An 18,789-nucleotide genomic window follows, 5' to 3' on the forward strand; every position below is an offset into this window, starting at 1 on the left:
TACTTCTTGTTGATTGATATTGGAGATACATTTTCAATTTTTTTCTTTCCCACCTAAGAGAAATATATTGACTTTCGTGTATTAACCCAATATCAAATGACTGTACTAGCCTCGCTAAAAATTTCTCTTATCTCTGTCATTTTCCACTGAGACAATGATGTCATCTAAGTGGGATAATTGTCTTCATCCGTCCTTGTAATCACCACAGCTTTTGCTTCTGCACGTCCTTGCAAGACCTCAGGTGCATATTGAACAGAATCAATCACCTGTCCGCATCTCACTCCTTCCCTTCCTGGCACTGCTCCGCAGAACTCACTGCTTAAGAGGGTGAGGGGAAGACAGTCTTCGCTAAGTTAAAACACTTTCTTTGTTTACATTTTGTTAATATTTCATCAGGAAAGTTGATTGAATTTACCTCCTTTACTTGCTGATATGCCAAATTATATCAACAACATTCCAGTGTTAAAATTTTTTTGATTCCTGGGATAAATGTACCATGGCCATGATTACCGAGAGAAAACACTTGCTGCCTACGTCTGCTGTTTCCAGCAACAAGTCGTCGATTGCTGCAACCCAGGCCTCCTTCCTTCCGTTTGGTTCCTCTGTCCATCTAGACAGGTGCAATGATGCATCTGACTGGTGCATCTGAGGACAACCGGGCACAGTCTGCTCAGCCACATCCTCTGAGCAGGCCCAGTTTGCGGAAGCCTGGGTCCTGTGCCCCAGAGCTGCTCCCTGGACAGTGGGAGAGACACGGCCACCGCTGCTGAGAGACTGGACCAACTACAGTACCACTGCTGTCTACTACCTCTGCTGCCTGGAAGCAGTAACTATGGGTTTCATAACCCATAATCTTCCTCCTGCGGTCTAAAGGTGATATTATGGCCACCATATACACCTTGTTCTTTATTTCTCCGCTGATAAAACCCTGAAGAAGAAAACAGAAGCCTCTTTTGATTGCTACAATCATTTGATATATGGTTGGATTTGATGGCAGAATAGGTATTTTTAATTTACTTACATCTATATTTTAAAAATGGGTGATCTCATTTTCCTTCCTTATATTTTGGTAGTGTTAAGGTTATATCAGCCTCACAAAATGCCTTGGAGAATCTTCACATTATTCATTGTGAGAGGAGGTCACACAATATTAGAATTGTTGCTTCATAAATGTTTGGTAAATGTTGTCTAACACAGAGAGATTGAGTTGTCTAACACAGAGAGATTTTCTAACACAGAAAATGATTTTCTAACACAGAGATATTTTCTAACACAGAAAATTTTCTAACACCATTTTTGTCTAGCACAGAGAAATGTTGTCTAACACAGAGAGATTTTCAAGAGTATATTTTAACATAGAAAAGCATACTATTTAATGCTTTAAACATATTTAAGAATTTTCCAAGCATTAATGCATACAGACACACACACACACACACACACACACACACACATTTACACATACACACACTATCACTTTCTAACCTCAGTATTCCTTCAAAAAACAAATATTGAGAACAAAAGTAACATATCAAATTATATCTATGGTACAGATTTTCATGATTCAACAAACATATACAACACATACAGTGCTAGAGTAAAAACAAGTTTTAATACAACATCTATATTCCTACGGAAATGAGCTTAATACAGGATGAACTTTATACTTTTTAAAAGAAAAGCATAAGGTAAAAATGATCACATATTATTCAAATTATTTAAAGTTTCCCTTTCACTCGTTAAAAAAAAGGCAAAGTTAGTAAAGGGCAAAATGTAAGAAAATCTTTGTCAAGTCCGCAACTAAAGAGAAATTCAAAAGCAGGATAAATAAAAACTATAAATCAACTCAGTAGAAACATGGGTAAATTAGAGTTTACATTGAGACTCACCGTGTCGGTCGTCATCTTTTCCTACTTATGCATCCTGAGCGCCATCCTCAGGATGTCTTCTGCCGCAGGACGGAGAAAAAGCCTTCTCCACATGCGCCTCCCACATGACAGCCGTCACCATCTTCTATGGGGCCCTCTCTTACATGTACCTACACAGTCGTACCCCTGAGTCTCAGAAGTAGGAAAAGGTCGCTTCTGTATTTTATGACATGTTACCCCTCATGTTAAACCCTTTGATCTACAGCCTGAGAAACCAAGACGTGATACAAGCTCTAGCTTAAACCGTGACTCGATAGCAACGTGGACTGACAAGAAAGCACAAGACTCTCCTTACTCAACCTTAGAACATGTGACAAAGTTTGTGATGCACAAAGGCATTCCTTAATTATGCATAGCACACAGAAAAAAAATGTCAAATGATTAAATAAATTAACTTTTGTTTTCTCTTGTACTTTTGAGTCCTTGAACCCAGAGCCTCATACATGCTAGGCAAGAGCTCTACCACTGAGCTACCTCCCCAGCTCCAATGCATAGACTCCTAAGTCATGTATGTCTTAAACAGAAGATATTTGGAAAGTTCTGTTTGATATTGCTTTTTTGCATTTTGCTGAACTTCTTTTGAAGTACCTATAAGAAAATATAAAATTGCCATAAAGAGAGAGACATAATTAGTACTATAATAAGTACATTCCCTCCCTTTGTTTTTGTTATTTCATTTTTGTTATTTTCTCTTTAAAACTAAAAAAAGAAAAATATAAACACATATATACAAGGATAGCTGGATTAAGAGTATCACTGATGTCTATTGGTTTATTGAAAGGAACAGTCAATGCTTAAATTTTTTTTTTCTTGACCAATTTTACATGCTTACGTCTGGTAATCAGAACAACTAATTTGAAGACTACAGTATGCAATATTACAACCATTGTTGAGTTCCTACCATCCTGTTTAATGAAGCTCTGTATTGTCTCTAATTATTTTATTACTTGCTATTGTCTTTAATTGTTTGATCAGTCTTGCATTCTTACATCTGGTAATCTGAGCCACTTTGTTGAAGATAACAATATGTAATATAGCAACCACTGTTAATTCCTGTCATCTTGTTTGAAAATCCTGTATCATTTTTATTGTTTTTATATTGCTTTGTTTTTGTCCTCATTGTTATTTTGTTATTGGTTTTTGTTCTCTTTAGAATAAAATTAAAAAAAAATAAGTGTGTCCATTGACTACCTTGTAAAGATTCAGCACTGTGGAGGGAGCACGTGTGTGGTCTCTCAAGAAATAAAATGATGTTTGTTTCCCTCTCTTTTTGGTCTTCTCTTGAGATTAAGTGTTGTTATTTCTCTGCAGCTGTGTGTTTTATTATTGTTAAATAATATTGGGAAGATCACTCCTTTGGGTGATATATGCAGAATGAAAGAGTAGGAAAGAGAGGCAACAGGGTGAACCCACACGGGTACAGGGTTATTAAGAACCAATATCTATTCTCTCTGCCTTGTTTCCCTAAAACAAAAGCTAGGGCATTGGCAGGGAGCAAGAAAGGTGCACTGCATAACAGTTTTATCATTGGCAAATGCACCCTGAATGTCAGGCTATGTGCCTTAAGAGGTGTATGTCTTAAGAAAGCAAAACCCAAAACACAGTAGGCCCATTTACCCAAAATTGATGCCTTATATCACTCAGTTTCCAAAATTTACAGAAGCCAGGCATAAATGCTGAAGTCAAATATGGGCTCAGAACCTCGTGTTCTCACTATTTAGGAAAAATAACTTAGAATGACCAAGCACACACATGTTGATAGGTGACATAAACAGAAAGACTAAGATCCCATTTTCTAATTCTTCTCCTGTATCTCACTAGTCAGTTACACTGCAGGGAAGAGTGACATAATAATAGAGTTCATTACTTTCCCAGTGTTTCCAGAAGGTCCACGTTCACAGACTGAGACAAGAACTGTAGGGTAGGGAGCCAGTCAGAACCCAGACAGACCAAGGGAGCACATCACAGGACAGCACGTGGCAGACCAAGTGGAGAAGAGGGTATTACAAAAGGCAATAGTAGAATTATTTGACATAATTAGTAAGGTTGGTTAAACGCATATGTAGAACTCTGGGTTTTTTTTTAAATCACTGATCAAGCATGCCTCGAGCCAAAAAATTTATTTGATTTTGCTCACACACTGTACAGAAATTATGGACTTCTCAGTAAGAGAGATAAGGAGGGTGTTTCCATAGGATACAAACCTGGCCAGAAGATCTCAAGTATGGATAGGGGACAGTGAGCCCAGCTAGATTTCTACCACTTAGGAATTTAAAACTCATTTAAACTATCATTTGGTTGAAGATGAAATAAAAACAAGATTTGCAAATATCTACTATAAGGTAAAACTTTATAAACCATTTTAGAAAAATATTAAATTGTAAAAAAATGTTCAAATATAATTTTAACTCTATGTTAATAAGAAATAAAATTTATAAAGTTTACATTCAAGAAATGAGAAAATAGTTTTCAGGTAAGGAAGTTATTACTTTTACTTAATTAAAATTGAAAGATAATTATATTATTTTTTACTTATTTTTACTTAATTAAAATTGAAAAATAATTATAAGTAGTCTTAACTGATATAATTAGAAAATCTAAGTTCTCATTCTCTAGAGAAATAGCAGCAATAAATAAATATATTACTTTATCACTTTCTATCTTATGAAGAAAAATGAAAAACTACTTAGTCCACACTATGGTAATAAACTAGAGAAGCTGATGAGACAGAGGATTTTGCTAAGGACATTGATTAACCAAAGTTACTATCGCGGAAGACCGTAAACAGAAAATACCGTGCACGGAATGAGGTAATGGAAACGCAGCCCTCATCTCACCACTGAGCATCGATCTGTGGGTCTTAAACCCCACCGTGGTTGAGACAGCACCAAGCCACTGGAGCTGATGGGCCAGGTGGGAAAGAAGGTCTACTGCCAATATTTTATGAAGCAAGCTAACAGAGGCAGCTCAGAATCTGGTCCAAAATTGATCATGAATATCAATATAAAATAAGAAATGAAAATACCAGCACAAAGTATATTAAAAAAATAATGCCCCCCCCCCGCCGCCAAGCCCCGTTAGTTTTACTATATGAGCACAGGAATATCCAAAACTGCAGAAGCTAATAACATTGTCTCTCCAAGAGATATATTTTCCCATGTTAATGGTAGCATGGTTCACTATAACCAGGATATCAAAACTTGAATATATATCAGTGGATGAGCAGATAAAGCAAGACACACACACACACACACACACATGCATCACACACACGCATCACACACACATGCGCACATACACACAATGGAATATTATTCCATTTTTACAAAGAAGGAAATTCTACCATTTGTGTCAATGCAGACAGACCTGGAGGACATTACGTGACGTAAAATAAGCCAGACATACAAAGATGAATGTTGTGTGCTCTCATTTGTGTGTGCCATCTAAGATGGGCAGACTAAGAGAAGCCTAGAGAACTGTAGTTGCCAGCACCCGGGCAAGGAGGGAAATGGAAGGGTAACGGTCAAAAGGCCAAAGTTTAAGTTATACGCAATAGATAAGTTTTGGAGGGACTACACTAAAATCAAAATATTCTGCATGGCAAAAAATAAGTGAAAGATTTCTAAGCCTGCTTTAAAAAGTTCTTAATTCAAAATATAAATATAAAAAATGCTTTATAAGAGGGTAACCTGTGACACATAAGGCACAGAGAATGAAATATTAGCGGTTCTTCGAAACATGTTAAGACACCCAATCTGGTTCAGAGAAGAAAAAGAAAACTTCTTAAGTGAGAAACCCAAAATATGAATAATTTAAACAGCAAAATAGAAGAGAAATGGTAGGAAACAGGGAAGCAGATTTTAAGGAGATGGGAGGTGGGCAGAAGTAAAAATGATCCAAATTTGATATTCATGGGCACCAGTTCCCTAAGAGGAAAGTAATAATTACGTACCACAAACATATACAGCAGTAGGGAAAAAGATTGTAAATCATGTAGACACCTACCAGTGAGGGCAGTTCGATTAAGCAAACTCAGAAATGCAGCTGTTTGATAAAATATGTCACAACCACTGCAAAGAGTGAGGCTACTCTATCGGTACTGATATAGACACACGTGCAGAGATGCCAAAGTGAAACACGAGGTCCGAAGCGATAACACAGTCACTTTCAGAGACGGTGCAATGCAGAATATAAACATTAGCATCTAAGGGCAAGGCAAGGCTGCTGTGCGCAAGGATAACCAGACCATGCGGTTACGATTTCCGAGGAAGAAACGAGAGATTGGGGTCAAGGAATAGAGGAAGATGTGGTTTTTATTCTGCGCATTTCATACTTCTGAATTTTAACCATTTGAATGGTTTTGTTATTTGCCCTTCTGCCAAAAAAAAGTCAAGACAGGGAGGGAGGAGGTGAGGAATGAAAGGAAGGAAGGACGCAGGGAGGGAGAGAGGGAGGAAGGAAGGAACTTGAAACACTTGGGAAGCTCTCAATCCTCACAGTCCCTAAAGGCAGTAACACAAAAATAAATTTTGTCCCTTGTGGGCAACCTTAACTTCTTTCAGAAGGGAACTACAAATAAACATTGTTTATCCAATTCCATCCAGCCCCTGTAGCCTCTGATTCTCTGAGGGATGAGCACTGATCCCCACTGATCCCCTGCGCCCCAGCTACAAAACCCCGACAGGAGAGACCTCGGAGGCAGGCAGCCTGCCCCACCTGTGGAGAGCGATTCCAGGGAGGACTCTGGTGCGAGTCAAGCAGAGAGAATCCCCGCCCCAGCCTCAGCTGCGTCCCCTGGCGGCGAGTGCAGGAGGCAGCAGAGCAGAAGGTGAGAGACACAGCCCGGAGTGTTTGCCTCTGGCCAGGACTCAGCTCCCTGCTGGCGCTGGGATGGACACGCAGCCAGGGCTGAAGATGGCTGGGAAAGAAGGTGAGGGAACAAGTGGATCACCTAGTTGATCAATCAACCAATATCACACGTTTTTAACGTAACGTTGATGTCTGTCTTTTGGTGACTTGGACAGAACTTGTCCAATGCCTGCCCATGCTGGGAGGATTATGTGCACTGGCCCACTTGTTCCTCCCATTCTTTCAAAGCAGACTACTTTTTCATCTTTATTGTTATTTGACTTTTGATTTTCCAATACTCAAAGATTCACCGGAAGTTGCAAAGCTAGTACAGAGAGCTCCCAGGAACAACGCTTCACCCCGTTTTCCCTCAAGGGTTACATCAGATACAATTGCACTGTGATTTGGATATGGGTACCGTGTATGTGTGTGTGTGTGTGTGTGTGTGCACTTGAGCATGCATGTGTGTTTCTTTTCTCACTTGTGTAGATCCCTCTAATCATTCAGATGTAGACTACTCCATCACAGCTCACAGGCTCCACACAGATCTCTCTCACCCAAGCTTCATGGACCAGATCCACCACCCTCCTCCGCCTACCACTCCTCACTCTGGGCACAGACGAATCTGTTCTCATCTGTACAATTTAGCCATTTTGAATACACTGTACAAATAACCATACAGCGTGAGACTTTTGGGAATCAGCTTCCCCTTTACTCACCACAATGCCACTGAGGTCCCAGTGGGTGGAACCTCGGTGCCTTTATAATACTTCGTTCTTCTCTGTTTCCAAGTCTATTCCACAGTACAGGTGTATCACTACTTATTTAAATGACTACCCATTATGGAACAATTTGAGGCTTGCACAGGTAAATGTTGTATGAAAGCTTGATTGTATGCTCTGATGTGGGCATTAGCCTGGCAAAACTATCTAGGAGTACAAGGGCAGAGCCAGCTGGTAACTGCATGGGCATATTCTTAAGAAATTGCAAATTATGTTCCAGAGTGATTGTGACTCTTTGCATGCCCACAGATAATGCATGAGACATCCAGCTACTCTGAGCACGGCCACTGTGCGGTATTGTCACCTTGCTTACCGTAGCCACTGAGACATGTGCAGACCAGTGTCTCACTGTGCTTAGTGCAGTGACCCCTCACGGGTTCCTACAGGTGCCCCTCGCCAATAGTTAGTGGCACTGGACATTCTTTCACGTGTTTCTCTCTCATCCATGTCTCCTTCATTGGTTAGATGTCTGTGTGTTTTATCAATTTTCAAATTTGACTTCTCATTCCATTTTGAGATTGGGAGTTTCTTACCTACTCTCTGAATCCCTTTCCAGGAGCGCTGTCTGGAAATACTTTCTCCCAAGTGGTAATGTGCTTTCCATCCATTTCAGCAGGTCCTTAGCACAGCAAACAGTTTAATCCGGATGAAGTTCAATTTATTTTTATTTGTCTCTATCTATTGTGTTTTTGCTCTCATGTATCAGAATGCTTTACTCTGTCCTACCATCTAAAGATATTCCTGGATGTCACCTTCTGAGAGTTTCATGGCTTTATATTTTGCATATAAACATATGCTCTGTTTGAGTCAGTTTTTATATAAGCTATGAAGCTCATACTGAATTTTTGGTTTGCCTATGGATCACCACATGCCCCTGCACTGTTTATTAAATACACTTCTAATCAGTGCCTGTTGCAACTTACCAAAAATCAGTTGGCAGGACTCCTCACAAAGTCTCCATTTCATCTTTTCCAAAAAATTTATATGAGAAAAGAGCTTGCTAAAACATACTGATCAAAAAAAAAAAAAAAAACATACTTATCCTCAGCCCTCCCACAAGGTTGAATTTGAGACAGTGATGTCTTCCCCGTCACTTTATCCCATGGTGCTTCCTTCTCAAGATATCTGAAAGCCAATATCAGCAACGGGCTTGGAGCACTACATTCCTGTCATGAAGGGCTCCCGCTCCCTGGCCATCTTCCCCGAGAGGGTGTAGATCTGCTGGCAGTTACAGAGAGAGTCAAGGGCACTCCATTGATGTGTTGGGGAAGTGGGTTTTTCCCCTCTATGGGCAATTTATTTTATTACATAATATTTTGCATGAATAAAAAATGTGTAAAATTATATGGAAAATAATTCAACCACACAGTCATGATGTAATTCAAAATAAAAATAATAAGTTACTGTATCCCTGTAGGCATCTTTCCATAATCACATTCCAATTTGTCCTCCATGAAAGTAACAATTTGCATATATACCTTTATATCTACATATATATAATAGATCCATATAGCAGGGGTGGTTTATGCATTTCAGGGTTGGTCCTCCTCCTTTTATAGGTTATGCTTCCTCATTCTTTGTTCTTCAAGTATCAGATAGGTCCTCTGATGTCTTAATAAGCTACTGACCCATAAGTGATACCTAAGCTATAACCTGCAATTGCTCCTTAGCAAAGTCTCAGCAACCCATATCCTAGTCCTTCCTTCAGCCTTCACAGTGACCTGCCCATAACAGCATTTGGAGGATTCTACAGGATAAATGTAGCTGATTGCAAGCCTTCCCCGCTACTGCTCATTGCTTGGTCCTCACATGCCTGATCAGCCAGCAGTCACTCAGCAAGCACCCTTCCAGGTAGGCGCTTATACTGCTGTTATTCCTTCATTCATTTATACCTTTCAATAAAAAGCAATCCATTGTGTGTTATAACTGAAATAGTAATTCTTTATGTAATACTATTTTTTTGAAAAAGTGCCTAAATCTCAGCAACATTTAACAATAGAAAATCTCAAAAGCACATGATCTGGTGGAGAAGGCATGTTGACAGCAGGGCCGGGGAGGATGGAACTTGTAACCTAAAGTCATTGAGTTAGAAAGGTGACCGCAGTACAGTAGTGTTGAGAAGGGAGGCCTAAAAAGAGGTGTCCGGGTTGCAAGGGCTCTGCCATCATTATTAGATTCATGTTGTTGTGGCAAAGTACAAGTAATCTCAGAGCCTTCGGGTGCTCATTCTGTCTTGCCTTCTACCTCTGCCAAGGGGTGATGAGGTAAAGGGGCCACAGCTGCTGCGTCAGGACTTCCCAGCCTCTGGAGTCATGAGCTATGTACATCTCTTTCTCTTATGTAAATGACCAAATCTCTAATATTCTTTTATAGCAACAGAACAGGGACTAAGGTAAGGATTCTCCTCATATAGTCATTCAGGTACAGCCAGAAGTGGACTGCAATAAGCAACAGTCATCGGACTTAATAAATTAAAAGGTAGGATGCCCAGTGGAATTTGAAATTCAAATAAACAGCAAGCAAATTTTTACTTTTAATGTTTCCCAGGCAATATTTAGGTCTCATTTCTACCAAAAAGTACGCTGTGCATCTGAAATTCACATTTTAACTCAGTGACCTGTATTAATTATATCTGGCAGCCCTGACATGTGACTGCCAAAGTCTCCCTGAACATCAATATCCACCTAACAGGAGGGGGAGAGAGGGAGCAGAAGATCACATGATCTGCAGAGAGTTAGGGATGAAGGAGACAGCCTTGATGGAGCACGCTTTCCTTCAGCCCATGTTCCACTGGAAATGCATCGGGTCATGGCCACACACAAGCATGTTTGCCTGAGAATGTGATCTGGCTCTTCTCAGGGGGAAAAAAAGATGCACATATTGCATCAGCAAGCCAATTCCTGCTACAGAAAGGGCCTAGGATAGTTACTAGTGGTTGGCAACAGGGGAAGAAGTTAAGGAACAAAGAAGCTGTGTTAGCTGGAAGGCTCCTAATGTATGATAAGTCATGCATGGGTGCATCACACCTGTGCATCAGACTAAGTACAGGGGTTTCATAACTTAGAGAAAAACAAACACGGTTGTGATTTTAAATGAGCTATCACTGTTTCCAAATAAATTTTACCACATCGTTTTTCTTTCACTAAGGAAAACTAAAGAAAACCATGACTAAAAGACAGTAAGATTCCATAAAAAATACCAGCTCCTCTCTCTTTTATATATACGAGATGAAGGCATTACCTGGTTTGTGGTGGAAACTCCTGTGGTGGGGATTGTAAAATAGACAGTATTTCACACTACATAGCTGTGATACATGTGTGGCCCAGGACTATACGTCAGGAAATTCTTCTAGCCATAACTAATTCTATGAATTTCAAGACCTTGAACTAGGACTAAATAACTAAAATGATAAATGAATAAGAAGGGATGCAAGATACTGAAAAGGTACAAAATCATATTTAAACATTGTCTAATGCAAATGTAGATACCTGTCAATATGGTGGAAAAGTGCACTACCCTATGTTTCTTAGAATCGCACATTAATGTCAGTACTGATGTGTGAAGTATTCTTCATTAAAAAATGAATCCATGTTTCAGAAACAGTTTTTGTGAGTGCTTATCAAGAAAACAGAGGAAGTCATTTGTAAAATAAAAAATCTCTGTGAGTTTTATCAGAAAACCCAAGCCAAAACAGTGACATGGAAAGAATCATGTCACTTCCAAAAGTCACAAACATCTTCTCTCTTGTCTTGCTCCTTTCCAGACGTTTGGTAACCATGACACGAAGAAATGCAACAGAAGTGACTGAATTCTATCTTCTCGGATTTGGTGTCCAATATGAGATTCAATGTGTCCTCTTCATTGTGTTTCTTGTGGTCTATATGACAACCATGGTGGGTAACACTGGGATGATCCTGCTCATCAACACAGATTCCAGACTTCAAACACCCATGTACTTCTTCTTGCAACATCTGGCTTTTGTTGACATCTGCTACACATCTGCTATCACTCCCAAGATGCTCCAGAACTTCATGGTAGAAGATAAATCCATATCATATGGAGGGTGCATACTGCAGTTGTTAGTTGTTGCAACATTTGCGACCAGTGACTGCTACCTCCTGGCAACTATGGCAGTGGACCGTTATGTAGCTATCTGTAAACCGCTTCGCTATCCCATAATCATGTCTCGAACCATCTGCATCCAACTGGTAGCTGGCTCATATCTCATGGGTTCAATAAACGCCTCTGTACACACAGGTTTTACAATTTCCCTGTCCTTCTGTAAGTCCAACATCATCAATGATTTTTTCTGTGACTTTCCCCCAATTCTCGCCCTTTCTTGCTCCAGCATTGACATCAACATCATGTTAATTGTTGTCTTTGTGGGATTTAACTTGACACTCACTGTGTCGGTCGTGATCTTCTCCTACATCTACATCCTGGCCGCCATTCTAAAGATGTCCTCTGCTGCGGGGAGGAAGAAGACCTTCTCCACCTGTGCCTCCCACCTCACCGCTGTCACCATCTTCTATGGAACCCTGTGTTACATGTACTTACAGCCTCCTTCTGAGCACTCCCAGGAGAACATGAAAGTGGCCTCCGTATTCTATGGCATCGTCATTCCCATGTTGAACCCTCTGATCTACAGCTTGAGAAACAAGGAGGTCAAAGAAGCTATAAAAGTAACAGGGAAAAAGTTCTTTTAGGCTGGACCCAAGCTGTTTAAACTTAGCCCATCAAGTCATCCAGTAGAGATGGGCTACCACAATTTAATGTTTCTAAAATAAGGATCATGGCTACTTCTTAAACCAAATCTACTTCATTCAATTGTCTTAAAATGTGGGCAACCGTAGAAACTTCTAGGACTGAGAAATGCCCTCTGTGCATGCAGATGCTGAAGTAGTTAGTTTGAAAGGCCCTGACTTTACTGATCAAGCATAGAGCAAGATACTCCCTTCCTATGGGTGGCTGGAGAGATGTTTAATTACACAGGAAATGCTGTGATGTTCTTTTTCCTCTATAATTGTTCGTTTCTTTCTTTGTTGACTCTATAATGATGATGTGATTCATACTTCCACCCGGACAAATGAACATCCCTGCCAATACAGACAAAAGTGAAGAAAATATCTTCCTGAATCCTGAATTTCCACCATCCAGTATATTTCTTAGCACCTCCTTGTTACTCAATAAATATTTGTTGAATCAATAAATGGATAAATAAAAGCAAATGCTGAAAGGTCAGAAATTGAAACAGAGTACTCTCACAGGAGTTATAAATAGTGACCTGAAGGCTAACACAGCTCTTCCTGGGTTGAAAAAAAAGAAAGGAAATGCAAAAGCTCTTTGCCAAGCTTATTGCACAAAGCAGCAGCCTATAAAACATCAAAAAGCACCTTGTAAATAAACTCACAGAATGCAGTCTTAAAGAATGTTTCTGTCGCTTTATACACAGAAGGCTAGAAGGAAAGAGCTACAGGACCCATGAGCAGATCTGTTGCCTCAGACCTTCAGGGTCTTGACATTACCAGTTTTATGATACACCCATTACAGAATCAATATGCAAACCCAACTTAGTAGCTTGAGCAATCTAGGAGGGCGCTCCAAAAGTTGTTTCTGCTTTATTATTACTGATATTATGTTTTTCTTGTTTTTGAGCTCAAGGTGGGTGTGTGTGTGGGTGTGTGTGAGAGAGAGAGAGAGAGAGAAGCACACAGACAGAAGTATTTAATGGTGAAGGTAAACTATAGACACTAAAGGCTATGATTAGGGATATCACTTAACCCAGCTCTGGCTGTTCTGGCAGTGGATGAATGAATGCTATCTCCGTCAATCCTACCAAATAACTTGCATTTCTTGGATGCATCCTGGGCACTTGTTGCTACAGTCTGGAAATGCATTGACACCTTAGTCCCCTAAAGTTTCAAGTGTTCGAAGCTTAGCCTCAAGTCTCACAAAGTGAAGAGGTGGAAGTACCTTGAAGGGGTAGAACCTGGGGAGGTCACTGAGGATGCTGCCCACAGAAGGAATTAATGTGGTTCAGAGCTACGGCATATTCACTCCACCCCAGGATCAGGTCTTACTGAGTGAATATTGTATTTCAAAGGGGAGCTCATGGAAGGCCAACCCCACCCCAAAGTATAGAAAATATTTAAGTAGCATTGGATTAGAAAGATTTAACCTAAAGGCTAATGCTTACATTCTAATTTTTTTTATCTCTGAATGCCACCAACCTTCATTTCTGAAGTGTTCAACATCACACGTAAGTCCAGCTCTGTGTGTGCTTCCTTGCCAAGTTCAGTCTATATCCTACCGGATGAAAAGTCAATTCAAGTTTGACCTCTCACTGACCTTTTATAGGAACTAAGAGACCAAACACACGTTTTATACCAGCACTTTGGGTGCTCAGAACAGAGCGTCTGCTCACAAGCAGAGCTGGGGTTCCATCCTGGAGAATGAATCAGAGGTTGAGCTACACAAGGAAATAGTATGCAGATCTCCGGAAGGAGGTTGAGATCAATCACGTACATTAACTTAGCGGCATGAAGGGACACGACAGGGCAGGAATAAAGCTAACTGCAATGGTGTGGATCCCTCAGCAGTACTAGGGCCGCACCTCAGTGTGGGCAGAATGCCTGTGTCATGCGGCAGAGTCCTTAAGATGTCAGGCAGTGCAAGAGACATACTCAAGGGAAATCACCTGCTGTAGTCAATGGTTTAAGGGAATAGATTCAATACAGACATATAATTTATAGGATTACTTTATAATAGTGACCCAAAAAGTCATATGCAGAAGAGTACAAGAGGTCTATCTGGGCGTTAGAGACCCGGAGAATCCACTTGAGGCTCTGGATCCCATAGAATTGTCCCTCACGAGTCCAGATGCAGGCCGCAGGCCCACAGCAGTGTCCCATGCAAGTCCATACCAAAGATCTGCACTGGGAAGTCTCCAAGGCCAGTGGTAGAAGCTAGAAAGTCTGCACCAGCAGGGTGAAGGATCTGTGCCAGCAGGCTGAGGGATCTGCACCAGAGTCGGGAGGTCACACTCAAAGTGAAGACCAGAGCTCCCCAAAGAGCACAGCCATCCCTGGTGACTGAGAGGACCCAAGCTGCTCTGATGAGAACAGCCGGGTTTGCCTCAGGAAATGCAGCCACAGCAGAGCTTCTTCTGGGAAATCAGCAGCGTGCAATCTTCCCCTCCAGTTCCCCTTTTACACCATTGGCAGCAATCCTCGGGTGGGTCTTCCACACCCAGAACACCAAGAAGACACTAATCTGATGAGATGGATACTGGAAAACTTCCAGTAAAAATTTAGTGACTAAATTTCAAACATCTAATTTTTAAAATTTTACATTGGATCATGGTCTGCATATTTCCAAATTATTAGCATAAGACAAGAAATCCACATAAACATATATCTTCCTGACGTTCTTGTGTATGCTAAACTCGACAGCAACCTCAAAATTCATAGATATTGAAATCTTACTTAGAAAATACAGGCTCAGAAGTCTGGTGGCTCATAGGTCATAAAAAGCATAAATTCTAAGGATCTCAGCTATTCTGTTTCATGTTCAACAATCTGAATAACAGTTAAGCACACAGACATTGGGTTTAAAAGTCCAAAGCACTATGGTACACATTAAAACAAATGTGTCAGCTATGTACACAAACAGTGCTGCTAGAAGTAAAAAATCAAAAAACAAAAACCATGAAAACAAAAGCTGCTATACAGTATTGATCACAGAATTCACTACACGATTTTTTCTAGCTGGACAATAATAATCATAATAAAATGGGCCGGGAAATATAAATGAAACATATTCCAAATGGAACATAGTCATCAGAATCTTACTGCATTAGAAGTCTAAAGTCCTAGAGCAAAACAACAGCTAAAGGGAAGATGCTTGCCAGAAATATACATGACCAAGAAAGGAAAAAACTTTCAAAGCCTCCCAAAGTTTTAAGAACATTAATGGATAAGAAGAAATGTCTCCTTTTTCTGCCAGCTTTAAGAGATGAAAACAGAGTAAGTTAAACAGTGACTAAGAACAGTTCCATGTTAGTGAAAGGGTTAAGAAATGAGCTAAGACATTCCCTAATGTCACCACACTCAGGGATTATAGTATATTATCCTATTTTATGGAAATAATGTAACCAAAATGCAAATTAGCAACAAAATGAAGTATCACTAAATATCTATGAGAATTAGTAAAATTTTTAAAATGATAATGACACCAAATGCTACATAGGGAAAGGAGATCACTTGTATATTACTGATGAGAATATACACTAGTATAGCCAATCAGGAAAGAAATTTTGCAGTTTCTTTCAAAGACCAAACATGCAACTACTGTATGGTCCAGTAGATCTGGTCTTTTATTCCAGAGAAATGAAGACTTGCATTCATAGGAAAACTTGTCCATGAATGTTCATGGCTGCCTTCTACAAGGAGGACAAAAACTAGAATCAATCCAGGTGCATTTAGTTAATGAATAAACCATGTGTGGTTGACACATAACATGAAATACGACTCAACCATAAAAATGAATGAAGCATTCATACAGAAAGCAATATGATTTAATCTCCTGGTAATTATGCTCTCTTGGTTATTTTTCCCTCATTGCTAAGACAAAATACCCAACACCCAAAATTAACAAGCTAAAGGTTTATTTAGCTCACAGTTTGTGGAGGTTTCAGTCCATAATCAGCTGGTTGCAAGGCAGGGTGGCACATGGCACAGGGGTAACAGTTCAAGGTGGCAGAAGACAGCAAAAGCAGCAAGATAAAAAAGAGGGGAAAGCAAGCCTCATTTTTTCCCTTGTATTGTACATCAGTTATCCACCACACCCACACTGTCTCAGTGCCCTCCTCTTCCACAAGCTGAGGATGTTCACAAGGTAAGGAGCCCAGCCCCCTGCTGAACCACTTAGTTGAACTTTTAAACTGCTCAAGTTGACACAGTGACCAACATCCTAGAGGTAAGGGCATGTCCTTTTCACCCCAGGATGTAGAACTGCTGAGTCACGTAGTTAAGCTTCTAGACTTTAAGTTGACACAATATATCAACATAACATGTGCTGAATGAACAAAACCAACCCCGAAAGGTTACGCAGTGTAAGTATTTGCTTATAAAATATGTTGTAAGTGAGAATATTTCAGAAGTGGCAGAGAGGTTGGCGGGTGCCTGGGGTTAGAGATGGAGGGAGAAAAGTACAGGGAGGAGGAAGGACAGGATGGGGTGAGTGAGGTGGTGAAAGAGAAGCAGGTCCTCATAATTTGGGAGCTGTTCGGTCTCTATGGTGATGACTACAGGAATCGACACAGGCGATAACCACTTGTAGAACTTAATACAACCACACACGAGTAAAACGAAACTGGGGAAATCCCAGTAAGGCCGGTGAGATGTCAGAGTCTGTATCTTCATCGTGTTACTGTGCTACAGGCTCGCAACAGGGAGCACTTGAGTTTCTTACTGCTTCCCTGACAAATTACAGCAAACACAGAGGCTCAAGGCAATGCAAACTGGGTCCTTTGCCAGCCGGGAAGCCACAGGTCTGAACTTCTGGTGCCTGTACTCCGGGGTTTGTTGTAGCACTATTCACAATATGGGATCCACCTTGCCGCTTTTTGACAGATGAATGGATAAAAAAGAAGGGAACACTTATATTTGTAGCAAAACAGATAGACTGGGAGATCTTCATGCTAAGTGAAATACACCAGACACAGAATGATAAGGCCAACACCTTGTTTTCACATATGTGGAAGCTGGAAAAAAATCAACCTGGAAGTTGGTTCCTGGAGATAGGGAACAGTTGGGGAAAGGGGTAAATGGGGAGAGGGCAATTGGATTTGGTCAGGGCATACTACGCACTGAGTCCATTGATGTGAATAATTAATAAGTGTTAATAAAAAACCACAAAATATGAGGTGTCAGCTGGGCAGCATTCCTTTTGGGAGTCCCTAGGGAAGAATCCATTTCTCGCCGCTGCATCCTGTCAAGTCACCTGCATTCCTTGGCTTGTAGCCACCACATCATCTTCAAATCTCTCTCTGACTCTCATTGTTTTACCTCTCTTTTTCTACTCTGATCGTTTTCCACCTGGGTAAGCGAGACAGTCTCCCCATCCTGTGGTCAGCTAGCAGCAATTTTAATTTTCCATTTACAAAAAAAAAAAAAAAATTGCGTCATGCTACCTGTGTGCACCCAACATTACATTCACACAGTTTGAGGCTGAAGCTAATCTGGCTGGTTTTCAATGTGAAAACCAAGTGCAAAAGCTCTCCTTGGAGTTATTTCTAAGCAGAGCCTATCCCTAACCCTCCCGCAGCAGAAGTGTAGGTGCTAATCCAATTTAACATCACTTGCAGGAATGCTGCTATGTTTCCAGGATTTGGCTTTTTCAGCAACTGAGAATTGCTATATTCTGTCAGTGGAAGCACCACTACTAAAATCAGGGTGCTATGAATAGAATGATGCCTTTGCTTCCGAAGACCACCAACATGCTAAAGTGGTAGGAAAATAATAAGAGAGATTTCACGGCAAACTGTGGAAGTAAGGCTGGAAACGTAATCTTCTAGTTATCTCAGGGTAAGCACTGCAGCTGCCAGCAAGTATTCTCAGGACCAATGAGAAGTGAGTTTAAGTCTTCTTACACCCAGTTCCTCTCTACCAGAAAACAGAACACACCGATTCCAGAGAATACAGAGGGGGCGGACCATTCTGCAGCTATCACAGGAGGAAACTAGGAAAATTGTACGGGATCCCTCTGAATTGTTTCTTACAATGATGTGTGAATCCGTAACAATCTCAATAAAAATTTAAAGTGCCTCTAATGAAAATGGTTTTTAATCCTTGCTGGGGATGATTGAGTGCCCCTATGTAGACAATCTTCTCATGCACACATATCTTCCCTAGCTTGAGCATGGCCGCTTCTCTCAGGAATGAAGAAGGCCTTCCTCCTTGGTGTCTTCCACCTGGCTGCTGGCAACCCTCTTCCCCGGGCTCTCTCTTACCCAGATGCACAGCCTGGATCCACCACAGGCCAGGAGCAAAAAGCAGCAGCATCCATACTTTGAGATGAATGTTATGATTCTCATGCCAAACCTGATTATCTACTGGGTCTGAAATAAGGAATAAAAGAAGCTCACAAATCAGAAAGGAAAGAGTACTTGTAAATAATAACACTGAACCTCAAACACATGCTGTGGTGTGCACTTTAACCCCCTTGTGCAT

At 40.6% G+C, this 18,789-nt stretch overlaps 1 protein-coding gene across 1 annotated transcript; it reads left to right on the forward strand.

Moving 5' to 3' along the window:
* Positions 1-11,334: 11,334 nt before the first annotated feature.
* On the forward strand, positions 11,335-12,264 carry LOC102013855 (olfactory receptor 5AK2-like). The gene has a single exon (XM_005407985.2). The coding sequence runs from the start codon at positions 11,335-11,337 to the stop codon at positions 12,262-12,264; it is 930 nt and encodes a 309-aa protein (XP_005408042.1).
* The last annotated feature ends 6,525 nt before the right edge of the window (positions 12,265-18,789 follow it).

Source organism: Chinchilla lanigera, unplaced genomic scaffold (assembly GCF_000276665.1).
Source record: "Chinchilla lanigera isolate Chin_1 unplaced genomic scaffold, ChiLan1.0 scaffold00110, whole genome shotgun sequence".
Lineage (NCBI taxonomy): Eukaryota > Metazoa > Chordata > Mammalia > Rodentia > Chinchillidae > Chinchilla > Chinchilla lanigera.